Genomic DNA, 17,526 nt, shown 5'->3' on the forward strand with positions numbered 1-17,526 from the left:
CTATTGTGCTATAAGAAATGATTATAAAGATGATCTCAGAAAAATCTGGAAAGATTTATATGAAGTGATACAAAGTGAAATGAGCAGAATCAAGAGAACATTGTACACAGTAAAAGGCAGTATCATACGATGATCAACTGTGAATGATTTAGCTATTCTCCTCAATACAAGGAATCCAAAGGAATTATGATGAAAAATGCTATCCACTTCCACACTGAATGCAGATTAATATACATATCCTTTCTTTTTCTTTTTTGTTTTCTTTCATAACATGACTAATGTGAAAATATGTTCCGTATGACCATACATGTATAATATATCAGATTGCTTGCTTTCTCAAAGAAGAGGGAGGGGAAAAAGGGAAAGAATTTAGAAATCAAAATATAAAAAAACCCCAAAAAACAAAAAACCTAAAAATTATTTTTACATGTAATTTGGGGAAAATAAAATATTAAATCATAAATAAACAAACTGTTGCCCTGGCTTTTCTTCCCTTTGCTCTCAAGCTTTGAGAAAATACAATTCATTACTTGCTATATTTACCTCCTCATGATTCCCTCACTCACTCTTCAATCCTTTGCAATTTGACTTCATAGTAATATGCCACAAGTTGTTTTCAAGTCTTCTTTACAATAAAGAAAAATAATAAAATCTTACGCTATATATTTTAAAAAGATAAAGCTTTCAGGAAGGTGATCCTTTGGTCAGATAACATTTGGAATATTATACTCAGTTATGGTCACCAAAATTTAAATAGGATATTGGTAAATTGGAACAACTCAAAGGGAAAAGCAACCAGAGTAAGGAAGAGTCTTGAGTTTATACTATATGAATATCAGTTGAAGAAACTGGGGATGTTTAACCTGGCAAAGGGAAACATGAAAGAAAATGATAGCTATCTTTAATTATTTAAAAATTATTAGATTTGTTCTGTGTTGTCTGGGAGGACAGAATTAAGAGCAATGGGTTAAAGTGTCCAATTTAAGCTTAAAATCAGGAAAACAAATAAACTTCCTAACAGTCAGAATTGTTGCTTGTCTTTTTTTTTCAAAGAAAACCTTGACTTGGATGAGGTCTATAATATTTAGGTGAATACTGATAGAAAGCTTGAATTATTGTACCTACTCCCTGAACCAAGCAAGAAGGAGCCCTGAGAGAATCATCTCAACTTTAAGTGGATCTTTTGTTCTTAATCAAGCCTTTAATTCCTTGTGAATACCATGCATTTGACAAAATCATCATAACCTCATAATTACTATATTCAATCAGAAAGTCTAGATATGATGCCAATCCCCCCTAAACACACACATACTTATATTCTTTATTATGTCTCCCACATAAAAGAACCTACCTGTACCTCACTAGATCCCTAATTGCTTTTTGGGGTTAGTCCTCCAGTCAATGGCCTAATCCTCCATTTGCCATACCTTAATAGTATATTACAACTTTTGTTAATTGCTAAGCCCTCCCCTTTTTTTTCCCCTAAAACTTAGCCACATAATAAAATGTTTGTTCTTTGGGTTTGAGAAGATTTAAGCATATGAGATACCTTGGAACACTGGCTCATGACTCCAATATACTTTAGGGTTCAACTCCACCCCCAACAATTTCAGGGAGGTGATGTCATGACTTAAATTTTAGTGAGGGAGGGCTGTGTAAAGTCACCATCATCACTTTCTCCAGAGCCATCTGGGTCTAGTGGCAAGATATAAATGGGAGATCTTGGCCTTTTAAAGCTATGATCTTTAAAAAGGTCTTAGTTTGAACAAGGCAACTGTCCATTCAGTGATTAAGGCTAAGTAAGAAAGAAATTAAACAAATTGTCTTTTTTACTTAATCATAAATGAATGAATGAATGAATAAAAGAAATCAATCTGGGAGAGGAAAATGCTCAGAATTTCTGGCCAAAACAACAATTGCTATATACATTCACCCTGAGACAACTAGGGCCAAAACAAAGACCAAGTGGATGTTTTGTTGGCTAAAAGGTGCCAGAGTGATTTAGATTAGGATTTAGAACCATTAGAATCAGAAAAACTACCCCATCTACTCCATATAATGATGTTTGGGGGACTAATGTTGGACTTTAATTCTAAAGAACCATCTTTTTACCAGGCATATGCATATGTTTAAAACAATTGAACAGTGAACAAAAAAATATTTAACAAATGATAATACTTTTTTTAAAAATTTTCTAAAAATTTTCCCACACTTACAATGGTATTGCAATGATGACTTGGATGCCAATGACCCTTACTAATATTTGGGTGGAAAATAATTTATATAATTAAACTTCCCCTTTGTTATTTTTATTTTGGCCATTTTTCTTTTACATATGAGCAGACTATTCTGATTTTATTACTTTGAGGCATTGTGACACCCATTTTTTCTAGTCCTTCATTTTTTCCATTCTTTTATATCATTCCCAACCTGAAAGACACTGAAAATGAATGCTATTTAAGTATTTCAGAGCTAGAGTTTGAGGAAAGCATCTTTTAGGTGTCCCAAAATTTACCTTTCCTCATTTTTGTACTTTGGATATTTCTTTTTAAGCCCCCAAAGTTCTCTATTGTCCTAAAAAGCATTCTGAAGAAACAGTCTGCTTACCTCTCTTGGCGAGTTTGTTCCTCTGTGGTTTCCATGGCACACTCCAGGGAATTCTGCAGAGACTGCAGCTGGTTCAAGGTCTCCTTCAACAAAAACCTAGTTACAAACTGTTCCAAGTTGGAGGCCTCTTGGTAGTCCTAAAAATGCCACAAGTAGATGAAATAACAATTTGGGGTAAAAGAGAAAAATAAAATGCATAGATTTCTATTCCTACAACCTCTTCATCCTTTGATAATTCCTACAAAGAAGATAGGAGAAAAGTGAGAAAGAAACAAGACTGGAATTAGTAGAGAATATTTCAGCGAAATAAATGGAAAAAAAGTTTCCTGAAACAAAACAAAATGAAGTAAAAGTCTATTCTGAATTTTATAACATTTTTACTTAGGTCTATTGCATTTCAAGGCCTAGATATAGGATAAAATTTAGTGGAATTACAGAAGAAATATCTGAAGCATAGAAGAAAAAACTTCTCTGGAAAATGATTCAATGTAACAATTATTCTTAAACAAGTTTAATTCATGTGGACAGTCAAGTCATAAAATGTAATAGGCCCCCTTTTCCATCTAAATGAAATCATACTTGAGAGCTGACTTAATTCCCTTCTGGTATATAAATAAATAACATATATATATATATATATATATATATATGTATATATATATATATATATGTATGTATGTAATAAACATATACATCTGGAAAGTAGCTTCTGATGCCAAAGAAAGTTCTTTAGTGCTTTTTTAAGAATCTCAGTAAAAAAGTTTGATATGACAAAGTTGAATGGCCTGCTAAGTTTACATCTATTGCTCCCAGTCATTCAGACTTATTCTTCTATAGACTTTAATGCAGCATCTTGGCAAAACAAGCTCATACTCAAAGTCTTCAAATAGGCAGAAATATTGAGACACATTCAAAGAAGTGCTTAGAGACTTATAGACACACAGCTCCTTTCACCTCCTCTAGATTAGTATGGACAGAGGAAGGAGGAAGTCTTGATGCTGCTACTGTCTGAAGTAATTATGTTTTTTTCCCTCTCCAAGAGCCCAGGAGATACAGAGAACAGACATTCTGTTACTCAATTAACTTGTAGAGATCATATTTCCCCCAGTCCTTTTTAATCTTCCTCTTCTTGACATCCCAATTTTTATCAATAGCACTTCTATCTAATCTTAGAAGATCTGAGCATTCCTCCCTGTTCCTTGCTCCATTTAATAAACCATCATGTTTAACCCATTATTCCTTTCCTCTTCTGTTCCATTATATTACTAGACTTTCTTTATTCTTAACTCCCTTAAATTTATCAGTCTTCTTTCCTTTCCATTTCTGCTGCTACAAACCTAGCTTGAAACATCATACTTCTTACTGGACTATTATAATAGACCCTGAAGATATGTCCTCACTTTTCTTTCCTCCTACATTATCTCCTAAATCCTCCTCACTTCTGTGTCTTTGCTCTGACCATTGCTTGAAATGTCCTGAAATCTTACTTCTTCTTCAAGGAGGCCCTGTGTTACCTCCTATGTGAAACCTTATGTGATTCTTTCTTATGAATAAACATGGATCTGAGTTTTATGAAGGAAAAGACCCATTTGATCAAAAATTTAAACACTGAAGTCAGTTTTGTGATTAAAATGCACAGATTCCAAAGCTTTTTTTTTTTTTTTAGCTGCACAAATCGCATCTTTCTCTTTTAAAGTGATTTCTACATAACAAAGTAAAATGGTTTTTATCCTTTGAATTGTCCATTTTGCCTCTTCTCATTATCTAAGTTCATCAAACTCCTATCTTGGATTAACATTGAGATTAGATTCCTGTGTTAAAGGGGGTAGAAACCTAGCAAGTTTTTCCTCATTTTGCTATCAGGCTTGGTCAGTAGCAAAAAGAACAACATAACTACATCAACAAGATGAATATAACAATTGCTAAATATTTATAGTGATCTCAAAACCTGTTGCCAAGGTTTGTCTATTTCACCTTTAGAACATTTTTCAAATATACTCTCTTTTTTTCTTTGATGTTGACAACACTCCTCTATGCAAGCCCTTATTACTTCCTGTCTGAATTATTGTGATAACTTGCTAATGGGTTTTCCTGTCTTAAGTCTCTCTGTACTCCAATCCACCCTTCATTCAGCCATAAAAGTGATTTTCTTAATGCACAAATCTGATCATGTCACCTCCTTCCATTCCCATCCCAAACCATAAGCTCTAGTGATTTTCTATGCAAATACAAAATGCCCTATTTGGCATTAAAAGCTCCTTATAACTTAGCCCTCTCCTACCTTTCCAGTCTTCTTAGCTTACACTCTGACATATACTTTTTTTTTTTTTAATAAATCTTTTTACTTTCAAAACATATGCACAGATAATTTGGCAACATTGATCCTTGCATAACCTTGTGTTCCAGATTTTCTTCCTCTTCCCCCATCCCCTCCCCTAAATGGCAAGGAATCCAATATATGTTAAAGCCAATATGTATAAACATATTTATATAATTCTCTTGATGAACAAAAAAAAAATAAGATCAAAAAAAGAAAGTAAACGAGTAGGAAAACAAAATGGCAAATGAATAACAACAAAAAGAATGAGAATGTTATGTTGTGATCCACATTCAGTTCCCACAGTCCTTTCTCTGGATGTAGATGGCTCTCTTCATCACAAGATCATTGGAGCTGGCATCAATCATCTTATTGTTGGAAAGAGTCACATCCAGAATTGATCGTTGTATAATATTATTAGAATGATCTCCTGGTTCTGCTCATTTCACTCAGCATCAGTTGATGTAACTCTCTCCAGGCCTCTCTGTATTTCTCCTGTTGGTCATTTCTTACAGAACAATAATATTCCATAACATTCATATACCACAATTTACCCAACCATTCTCCAATTGGGGGGAATCCACTCAGTTTCCAGTTTCTGGTCACTACAAAGAGGCCTGCCACAAACATTCTTGAACATACAGGTCCCTTTCCCTTCTTTAAGATCTCTTTGGGATACAAACCCAGTCATAATACTGCTGGATCAAAGGGTATAAACAGCTTGATAACTTTTTGAGTATAATTCCAAATCGCTCTCCAGAATGGCTGGATCCATTCACAACTCCACAAACAATGTAATGACACATACTTTTCAATTCAGTGACACTAGCCTCCTTGCTGTTTCATGAATAAGATACTCCATCTCATTGGTCCTGGGCACTTTTTTTTCTGAATATTCCCCATGCCTGGATTGCTTTGTTCCCCTCTTCTGTTCTAATTACCAATTTTCCTGGATTGCTTTAAGTTCCAACTGAAAGTACATCTACTACAGGAAGCTTTCTCCAACTTCTTAATTCCAATGCCTTCCCTCTGTTGTTTCCTATTTCTTTTGTAGCTAGCTTGCTTTGTGTATATTTGTTTGCATGTTGTCTCCCATATTAGATTGAATGCATCTGACTGCTTTTCATTAAGAGAGTTGATATGTAGTATTCTATAGTCTTGTTCCTCTTGCCTTTGTCCAACAACATTTAAAGGTCAATTCCAGCTACTATATTTTAACCTAAATATTAATTAATTAGAAGTAGCAGTTTCTCTATCAGTAGTAATTTTCAAGCGAACCATGTTGTAAAGGGAATTGTATAGCGATGTGATGGGGGAACTCTAAAACTGTCCTTGAAACTATCCTTCTTGACTTTTGGGGTGAGCCCTGAAACTCTCCTGACAGGGACCCATCCTTGGGACAGTTAAGTGGTTTCATTAAGATTGAATCCAGGACCACTGCTACAGAGTTATTTAGAGGTAGATCAGAACTAAAACCCAGTTTTTGTCTTAAATATTGAGTTTAGTTCTCTTGCTGAAATAGAAATAAATCTAAAGAGATAACCCAAATCTTATTTACCTTTTGCTTTGAAACATTTTGTTGTTGTTGTTTTGGTATTTCTTTTTGTCTGAGGCTAGAATTCAATCATTCACATACTTTCCCATCAACTTGTAGAGTTCTGAACTTGGCTCTGAAGTATGTAAGGAAAGCTATACTAGCATTAAAAAATGTGCCAGAAAAACCCTCAGGCAGATAATCAAGAACTGTTTTTGTAGTATAGTACACTGGAAACAGTGTTGGATTTAGACTCAAAAAGACATTGGTCTACATGTTGGCATGGCTCCTTACAACCTGAATGATCTTGAGTCAATAATTAAAACTCTTTTAATTTCACATTCTTATGTGTAAACCAAAGGAGTTGAATTAGATGACTTTGGGATCTATTTATTTTTGTAGATATTTAATCTTAGCAACAAAAATTTTAAAATGAGCTATTATCTTTGTGATACTTGATTTCTGAAGTAATTAAGGCTATCAAGAATAGATTGTGCAGAAACTGGTCTATTCCAGACAGATTACTTTATAATTTCATTTAAATGTTTTCAAGATTCTCATGGAATTGGATTTTCAATGACAAAATGCTTATAGATTTTCCCAGTTGGGTACAGACCTGAGAGGATAGTTTTAACAAATAAAGAGAGTACGGAAAGAACACTGTAAGAAAAAGGATACGGAAGAGGGAAGAAAAGAAACAGGATATAAGGAGAGAGAGAATGAGAAAAGGGCCTGTGGAAAGGAAGAGAAAAGAAGATAGAGAAATGTGTGTATGGGGATGGGGGTGGGGGTAGTAGAAAGAGTAAAAGAAGAAATAAAAATTGGAGTGAAGGATGATGAGAAAAGAGGTAAGCTCCTAAAGGTTTATAACTCATTAGGAAAATTACTCCATTTTTGAAAATTGTTGTTAGTAGGTAAATGATGCAGATAATATTCCCATCTGCAACAAGGGAATGCTAATATTGATGCCTTGTTTATAACTTGCAGTTTTACAAGTGTCTTATGATTTTTCTAAAAAATGAGTCATGTCCACATAATATAAATATTACATGCTGTTAATTACTGTAAGAAATTGTTTAAAAAAATGAATAAATACCAAGAAACTATAAAACACTATTTGTTAAAATACTTTTTCTGACCAAGGGTGAAGGCTGAGCAAACTGCTTCTTCTTATAGATTTGAAAGTGAGAGATTATACTGAAACAGAAAAAATAACAATTATCTCCATTGACCTATTATTTCTATTTCCCCAGGGAACATTTCCATATAAACTAATAAACTGTAGAGAAAACTAATCTGCATTATTTACTTCATAGATCATCTCAATTATGTCAAAATGTTATATTAACATAAAAATTATGTTAAAAATTTACAATTACCTAAAAATTAACTACTTCAAAATAAATATTTAAGTATTTTGTAGTTTATGCCAACTAGGATAATAATAACATTAGTATATAGTTCTTAAAAAATTTACAAAAGCATTTTACAAAGATTACTTCATTTTATCCTCACCAACAGCCCATGCTCATTGATGCTATTATTATTCCCATTTTACAGATGAGAAAACTGAGGCAGACAGAGAGTAAGCGATTTGTTCAGGATCACTTACACAATGAGGCTGGATGTGAACTCAGGATCTTCCTGTCACTAGGTCCAGAATTCTATCCATTCCACCACCTAATTTTGTCTCATAGCTAAAAGCAAATGCCAATTTATTTTGAGGAGAAAAAATTGCTTATTTGTTAGGTTCTTACTAAGTGCTAATGAGATAATGAGATATTAGGTTCTTACTAAGTGCTAAGTCGGTACTTAACAATTCTCTAGTTCTGGTCTTTACTAGGAGTTCAACCTCTTTGAATTCCTGGGGAGGAGCTTGCATGCTTAGGAGGAGCAAGTTCATTGGTTGAAGTAATTTTTCCCAGAAGTCCTTGTATTATCCCATGCCCATTCTCTGGGAGGATAAAAGAGGGTGGCACTCGAAAGATAGAGAGTCTTGTCTGGACCAGACTTGAGGCGGCTCTCCGGAGGAAGAACAAATCTCTCCTCTAGACCAGAGAGCAATCGGCAGTTTCTGGAGACAAAAGCACATTACACTTATTAGTTCTAACTCTTTGATACAGGGCTTCAATAATTAATTTTGCATTGGAAGACTCAAGACTTGAGATACCGTACATTTATGAAATTTATAAATGCCACTCCAAAGATTATAGAGTTATGGAAAGCTCCTAGGATTAAAAAAAACAAAAAATGAGGATAAAATAGAAGATAAATTAAACCCATTGTCATATTCTATGTATCCACAAGGGTTTTTGCTATATGCATAATTTCTAATTTCACAGAATTCAAGAATTTCGAAGTTGAAATTTCAATAGTCAAAACCCAAACTTGTGCCTGAAAATAAAATCCACTGTATTGTCTATTCAACAAGTAGAAGCTTCTTAAAGTCCTTCAGCTACTACCTTTGAGACTGTTCAATCCATTTGGGTACAATTTTAATCGCTGAGAAGCTCTTCCTTTAGCTCAGTACTGAATCTCTCTCTTCCATGTCACCCAGTGCTGCTAATTCTGCTCTCAGCTCAAAAGAACAAGGATAACAATCCTTTCTCGGAGAGCCTTTCATTCAAGTTCTTCAAGACAACTCTCCTTTGTTTTGGGGAGGGAAGTAGAGAAACAAAGAAAATGAATGCAAGCAAGTTTCCTTTTCCTTTCCCTGCAGAACCTAGGTTTGTTTTGTTTGAAAACAGATTCAGGCTTTCAGAGACAGAGGCACACAGAGAGAGACAGATTCAAAGACAAAGATGGGCAAACAGTCAAAGAGAGGAAGAGACAGAGAAACACCGAGAGACAGAGACAGAAAACATAAGGAGAAGGAGGAAAGAATATGAGAGAGAGAGAGAGAGAGAGAGAGAGAGAGAGAGAGAGAGAGAGAGAGAGAGAGAGAGAGAGAGAGAGAGAGAGAGAGAGAGATTAGACACAGACAGACAGAGAGAGAGACAGAGACAGAGACAGAGACAGAGACAGAGAGACAGAGAGAGAGAGAGACAGAGAGAGAGAGACACAGAGAGAGAGAGACACAGAGAGACAGAGAGAGAGAGAGACAGAGAGAGACACAGAGAGAGAGAGACACACAGAGAGACAGAGACAGAGAGAGAGAAACAGAGAGAGAGACAGACAGAGAGAGAGAAAGAGAGACAGACAGACAGACAGAGAGAGGTGGAGAGAAACAGACAGAGTACAGTGAGAGTGAATAGAGTCAGAGATAGAGAAAAAGAGAAAGAGAGGAAGAGGATACTGAGACAGTGAAAGAGTAGAGACTGAGTGTGAGAGTGAAAGTGAGAATGAGACAGCAGAGAGATAGAAAGGCAGAGACAGAGAAACAGAAAGACAGAGGGAGGGAAGGAGAGAATACACCAAGCTTATCTGCCTGCTGGCTTCTGTATAGTTTATATAATTTCCTTTTGTCTATGACCTGGTAGTGGAATCTGGTTCAAAGGGTATGGACATTAAAACTTAGAAACATTTTTATCACCGTTTAAAATAAGCTAGACTGTAAACAACATTCTTCTAACAGAATTCCATCTTTAGAAATACTGTACGGCCAAAATGAAGTTTCTTAGGGATTAATCAAGTATGCTCCATATCTCAATGAGCAAGCTCTTCCCCGGCTAGAAGACTGAGAAATTAAAGTCTCAGCTATTGCTCACTGCCCATGAATTATCAAAGTTAATTAAGAAAATCAGAGTACTAATTTGTCATGTTTGTATTTGTCTCATTTGGAAATTAATCAAGTCCATGACATCTCTCCAGTCTCGAAGTCTTCTTGTTTATGTCTTGACATAATCAAACTTAGCAGGAGTTCCTGCCTGTCCTCACTTTCCCTCCCCCTCCCACCCACACTTAATTTTTTGTGTGAAACATTTGTGGCAGCTTTGTAAAGGAGACACAAATTTGTTTTTGCAAGGTTGAAGCTGTTATTATCTTACTCTGTCTTTCTCTCTCTTTGTCTCTTTCCCTTTTCCTTCTCTACTCTTTGTGTGTATGTTCTTTCCATGTTCTCCACTTCTCTCTTTTCCTCAGTCTTTCTCTTCCTGATTCCGTTTCTTATTCTTTCCATGAACTTCTCTTCTTTTTCCTCTCTCTGTCCTCAACACTACCATGTACCTCTTTGCTAATTTTTTTTAATTGAGAATAATTTTAAGATGCAATATGGCATCTTAAAATAGAATTTTAAATAGGATAATTTCAAGTTCAAATCTCTGGTCAGTCATGGGAGATGATATCTTATGGATCTTAGGCAAATATTTATTTTATTTCATACCATATTCAAAACTGGAAAAAAATGTATCCTATGCTTAGTCCTTGAGCGATATTCTTAGAAATGATCAAATAACCCAAGGTTGGAATGGATCCTAATAACTTCTTTGGGAGATTTGTAGTTTGAAATAAACTGAAATTAGGAAATGCTTCAGAAATGAAGTACATTATGATGGCCTTTCCTTCCATTTCACAAAGTTATGGTGGCTTCCTTTTTAGGTAGGAAGAAGGGTTCTTCTGATACTCCTATTTGAATGCAACATTATACTACTTTGCACCAAGTCCGGGAACATTGTACAACCTACCAAATGATATCCATAATCACTCCAAAGAGCTTGGCTTAACTATCTACACAAGAAAAAGAAAATGGATGAAGATAAATGCATCAATGAAAAATAGCATTTAAAAAAAATCACCTATATACAAAGCTGTGCTGAACTCTGGGCATACAATTAGAAAAATAAGATAGTTTTTGCAGGAGGATTCTGGGAAGATAGTGGACTAGTCAGAAACTTCTAAACTCTCCATATTTCCTCCATAAACAAACAAAATTGCACTTCACAGCTAACACACTGGTAAAAAACAAATAAGAGTTGGGGCAGAATAGCTGTTCTGGAACTATAAGAAAAGATAGGAAGAAAGACCCTATTGATTAATTTGAAGTGTAAATACCTCCAGGCTAGCTCCACTGAAATAGCAAGAGGGTGCTCTGGGTCTAGTTGGTTTAGGAAGAAGCCTCAGCTTCAACAATAGCAACTTTCACCTCCTCAGATGGTGTGATGAATAGGCTGGAATCAGGATCAGTAGTTTGGGATGTGAGGCTGCTGCCAGGGCTCCTTTTTTGATTGTTAGTGGGAAATAGGTAGCAGCTCCTATTTTTTAAACTGTGATGTGAAGTTTGATGGAAAATCACACAGACACATACATGCATGAATACAAATAAACATACACAGAATCCCAAAAAGTGTTAAGGAAGTTTTAAGCTTTAATTTAAATTGATTAAACATTTAAAATTTAAAATAGCCATTAAAGCTTAAAACTGCACTAAAATTTTGGAACATCCTATATATGTGTGTATGTATACATGTAGAAATACACACACGCACACATATATGTACATATAACACCTGCATGGATATAGTTTATTTACATGCAATCACATATAATACATGCTATATATTACACGCATGCATGTTGAACATATTGTATATAGTTTATGGATTTACCCTAGGATTGAAAAGAAAAGCCTTGTTGAATTGCTTTGAGAGATTGCAAAGGTTTTTTTTAATGACAGCAAGCTTCTCCCAAAATGAAGGCCCAACTTTTTAATTCTAACATTCTTCTAGTGATGGATGACTATGGTCACAGAAAATAACAGTATCTAAACCACCAAAATTGAGGATTATTTAAAAAGCCATAAAGAAGTTACAATCCATGTTAAAATTTATGAAGGACTAGTATCAATGTCATCAAAGAAATGTGTGATCAGACAAGATAATAAGACAGACACATGAAGAAATGAGAAACTAACCAGTGGACAGACAATCCTGCTTTATGACTGTCTTTTAAAAACATATATCCTAGCTAAAGCCTCCCATTTCATCCAGGGCATTTCCAGTCATCTTCATCTATATCCTGCCACTGGCCCCAGATGGCTCTGGAGAGAAAAGTGAGTCAGATGATCTGGCACAGCCCTGAATTGAGCAACAATTCAGTTGCATATTATGGCATCTGATGTCATGGTCCTTTTTGAGAACAAGGACAAACAAAAACCTCTGTAAGTAAAACTGACTCACAAACTAGAATTGGTTGATTGAAAGACTTCCTCCTTTCCTTTTCCCTCCCTCCCTCCTTCCCTCCTTCCCTTCCTTCTTTCTTTCCTCCCTTCCTTCTTTCCTTCCCTCCCTCCTTCTCTCCCTTTCTCCCTCCTTCTTTCTCTCCCTCCCTCCCTTATTTCCTTCCTGTTTTCCTCCTTCCCTCCTTTCCTTTCCTCCTTCTGTCCACACAAGGTGTCTTAACATTACCTACAGATGATCTTAAAAACATTTTTTTCTTTTCTTTTGTACCAAGATATCTTGGGGTTCACTGGCTAGATTTTTCTTAAAGACAATGTTTTAACCAAAAACCAATCTGATTCTCATTGGTTACCAATTGGCCCAAGGCCAAAACTCATTTGATCATTGTTTATGTCCAGTTTGATTCAAATTGAAGGTAAATAACAGTTGTTTCTGCTTTGATCAGAAGCTCTGAGGGTTTTCCCCCTCCCAGATTTATTTATTTATTTATTGGGATTTCTATGGACTAGGTAAAAGAAAAGAAGATTTTTTTTTTTTTTTTTTTTTTGCCTCATTTGCTATCCAGCCTTAAAAATCACTGAATGGGTGTGGCATTTGCCAAACTGGGACCTGTTGAAAACTTTAGCTTAAAAAGACCAAGGTCTCCTACTGCATCCAGGACCATCTCCAGTCTCTTTGACCTATATCTTGCCACTGGACCCAGATGGCTCTAGAGAGGAAAGTCATTTCACACAGCTCTCCCTCACTTAAATCTAATTCATTTGTATGTCATGGCATTACCTTCCTGATGTCATGATGCTCTTCAAGAACAAAGGACAAACAACAATCCTTCATTCCTAACTAGACTGTAAGTTTTTGGGCAGAGACTTTTTGGCCTAAATCTCTCTTTTCTTTTTAACCCATCATTTCACACAGTCCTACAACAAGGCAAAAGTAAAAAAAAAATTGGTCCCAGGAAAAAACATAACCAGCATTAAAGCAAACTTCAGAACTAATCATATCTGACTTTAAATGAGTTAAAAATTGGCTACTAAAGATTTCTGTGCTCTTTCAGCATGTTGATATCTAGAGACTGTATTGAGGATTTTAACAAACATACCATTTTTTAAAATTCAGGGCTTTTTGCTGCAAATTCTCTGTTATTACTAAAAAAAGAGTTTATCTTTTGGAAAAAAAAAGTCTTCTCCTCCCCTCCCCCTCCCCCCAAGGAGTTGCTTTCAGAAACCATCTTTTTCTTCGAAGGAAAGATTAAGAACATACCATAAAGTGAGACTTGATAGGACAAAGCATGAGGAAGTGTTAATGAGAGTCACTTTTTGTAGATATTGGGAGTTGATTTAAAAAACAAAAGTGTTAGCTTCAAAAGGCTGGGATTAGTAGAAGAAAGAGTACTGGATTTAGTTACACTGAATTCAGTTCTGGATTCTGGAATTTATGATGTGTTTAACTGGAAAAATAATTTAATCTTTTTGTAACTCAACCTTTTTATTGTAAAATAATTTTTTTCTATAAGATTGTGAGAGGAATACACTTTTTAAACTTTAACACATGCATATAGAAATGTGAGCTATTATTATTCATGTTTTTAACTCAGAAGAACAAACTGTGATACCATGATCCTTTCTTTATTGTTAGAGGGAACTATGTGTTCTGTCTCGTTTGTGTGGTAGGACTATATTTTTGAGTTGGTAAAAACAGTTAAGGTGGGAACAAATGACCTATCCTTCAAGCTGGAAAGTGAGTGGCTGGGGGGAGAAATGAAATCTAGTTAGAATTTAGCCCTGGTGCTTACTCTAGGAGATTGGTGCTATTATTCCGGTTTTGCAGGTGAGAAAACTGAGGCTGGGAGAAACTCTGGGGTTTTCCCCAGTCACACAACTAGTAAATACCTGAGATTGAATTTGAACTCAGTATTTCCTGACTTTAACATCCAGCAATCTTGGACTTGAAGTCAGGATAATAAAATAAATGAGATTTCTACTTTTCCTCCTAGTGACCTAGATTGGAACCAGTGTAAAATGTTTAACTGGACATCAGATTGTCAGTTAGCCCAGCCCTAATGAACTAAGAGCCAAAAACACCTTGACCTTGGAAAGAGAAAGCAGACTAGGAATACTTTTGAAGCAGGGAAAAAAGGTAGCATTCATACTAGATTAGGGAATCATGAAATTAATCTTCCCCAGAGGAAGCATGGGGACTGCTCACGTAGCTAATCCAAGTTTGGAGACTAGGTAGATGGAAATGGGAGCTAAATAGTCCTAGGAGCTATGTCAGCGATGGAAGGTTAAATTCCATTCAATAACATTTAGAGTAAGTGCCACCATCCATCTATTTTTTACTCTATAAACCGACCATTATCATATTATGATGCCCTACTTTTTACTTTATTTCTTGAAGGTGGTATGTTGCCTTTTGCTTGTGTTTCAAGCGGGAAATGCAATGAAAGAGAGTGCTGGAACTGGAATTAGAAAGGCTAGAGTTCAAATATCCTGTAAAGTGGGGGTAGTCTAAAACACCATCTGCCTCTAGAGAAAGAACTGATGGTGTCTGAATACAGACTGAAGCATGTTATTTTTCACTTTCTTTCCTTCTTTTCTTTGTTTCTTTTTTTCTGTCTGTTTCTTCCTTTCTTCCTTCTTTGCTTCCTTCCTTCTTTTCTTTCCTGTTTTCTTCCTTTCCTCCAGTCCTCCATTCTTTTCTCCCTCCATCCTTCCCTCCTCCCTCCCTCTCTCCATTCTTCCTTCTCTCTTTTTCCTTCCTTCCCTCTCTCTTTTCTTCTTCCTTCCTTCTCTTCCCTCCCTTCCCCCTTCCTTTCTTTCCTTCCTTCCTTCCTTCCTTCCTTCCTTCCTTCCTTCCTTCCTTCCTTCCTTCCTTCCTTCCTTCCTTCCTTCCTTCCTTCCTTCCTTCCTTCCTTCCCCCCTCTCTCTTTCTTTTCTTCCTTCCACAAAATGACTAGAGATGTTTTACATGATTGAACATGTATGACCAATATTCTTACCCTCTCAGGATTGTGGGAGGGGAGGGAGAGAAGATAGAATTTGGAATTCAAAACTTTTTGGAAGATTGTTTTTACATGTAATTGGGGAAAAATCAAATATTTTCTTTTTTCTTTTGCTCGGCCTCCTAGGGCAAAACTAAGAAGACCAGTATGTGAAACTTAGAGAGAGAGATTTCAGTTCGATATAAGGAAAAACATTGAAATTATTGAATTCCCCAAACAATTATTAGTTTAAAAATGAAATGGGGTATTTTAGACTAGAGTATTGGAGTTCCTTATCTCTATAGATCTTCAGATAGAGGTTAGTATCATTCAAGGGATATCAGAGATAGAATTTGTACTCAGGTATTGGTTGGGCTAGAAGAATTCAGAAATCTCTTTCAATAGTGAGATTCTATGATTTCCTGTGAAATATATTTGTGACAGATCTATTTTTAATCATGGCTACTTCATGGTCTGTGGAATCAATAATGCCTTAGGTTATTGAATTTGTCAGACAAGTAAAATTGTGATGTGTCATATTCAGTTATAATATCTTCTATCTGCTTCCCTTTCTCTCAAATGCTTAAATTTTATCCAGTGCCTTTGTCCTTAGCCTATTTGTGCAAAAATCTTATTCAAGGGAAATCTGGAGCATAAAGAATAAATAGTTTAAACTCTGTCCATGTATCTGCAGATGTCAAGATGTTATAGGCAGAGTTTTGTTTTTTTTTCTCATGGGAATGCTCAGCAATTGGCCCTGATATCTTTGGAATCAGTTATTTATCTTACCATCTATGACTAAAATGCAATAGAATTTTAGTAACTTTACTTAAGGAAAAGTAGAGACTGATTTTTAATGTTTTCTTCTCTCTTTTTAAAAGAACAATTTGTAGCATTTCATTTGGGATGGTAATAAAAATTAAGGTAATTTGACATACATATGGGGAAATTATTATGGAGGTCACATCTGATGTAAAAGGGAATGAGTGAGGTCCTCTAGTTGGTCTGGACTGAATTAATCTCGTCAGATTACAAATAAGAATAATTTTTGGGGGGCTTCAGATGATGATAATTCATTCAATGTATTGCAGAGAACCCTACAGGAAAACAACAACAACAACAACAACAAACAAAAACAAAAACAAAAACAAAAAAACCCAACAACTTTGGACCTTAATCTCTGAGGGGAAAATCAAACTATTGAATGAGGAATGATTTAGTTTAGTCTTTTAAAATGCAACTGATGAGGAGCCAAGGTGGCAGAATAGCAGGAAGTATAGATAAGCTTTATCATGGAACTCCTCTATAAAGATCTAGAAAACATATTGGGTATGTTTTTTGGGGGGGGTGACAATCTAAGAAAAAGTCACTGTGGATCATTCAGAAAAAAAGCAAATATAATCTTATAGGGGAAAATGGATCTTTAATGAAATAGAGGACTTTGAAGCATTTCTGATGAAAAAGCACACAGCTATGTAAACATTTTGAAATACAAACACTGGAGTCAAAAGAAGCATAAAAAACATAACCATGATTGAAAAATCATAAAGGACTAAGCGGATAAATTATTTTCATTCTAATATAAGGAAATTATATATGTATCCCCTAAGAACCTTATCATCATCAGGGGGTCATAGAGTAAATCTACAAAGATAGAGGACCTGAGAATAGTTTTGGCATATTTTGAAGATCATAAAAAAATATAAAGAGAGGGGAAGAAGAATATGCTAAAGAGAAAGGAAGAGGAAAGGTGGCTAAAATTATCTCACATAATTAGAATGTGCAAATAGATTACTAAACATATTAGAAGGAAGGGGTGTGGGGAATGGGCAGCCCTTGAATCTTAATTTCATCTGAACTGATCAAATTAAGGAAAAATTAAGGTACAGAAATAAATTTCAACAGAGAAATAGGAGAGGAAGAAGAAATGGGAGAAAAGGAGATGGACTTGTTAAGGGAGGGATGAATCCTAAGC

General features: G+C 35.3%; 1 protein-coding gene across 5 annotated transcripts in view; it reads right to left on the reverse strand.

The window, feature by feature from the left end:
• The window catches only part of NECAB1 (N-terminal EF-hand calcium binding protein 1), a 199,655-nt gene that overhangs the window by 28,640 nt on the left and 153,489 nt on the right, over nt 1-17,526 (reverse strand). For all 5 annotated transcript variants that reach the window (XM_074269811.1, XM_074269801.1, XM_074269831.1 and 2 more), the window contains one exon: nt 2,608-2,744. In XM_074269811.1, the coding sequence (XP_074125912.1) occupies nt 2,608-2,744 (137 nt within the window). The remainder of the gene's footprint in view (nt 1-2,607; nt 2,745-17,526) is intronic.

Source organism: Sminthopsis crassicaudata, chromosome 1, assembly GCF_048593235.1.
Source record: "Sminthopsis crassicaudata isolate SCR6 chromosome 1, ASM4859323v1, whole genome shotgun sequence".
In the NCBI taxonomy this organism is placed as follows: Eukaryota; Metazoa; Chordata; class Mammalia; order Dasyuromorphia; family Dasyuridae; genus Sminthopsis; species Sminthopsis crassicaudata.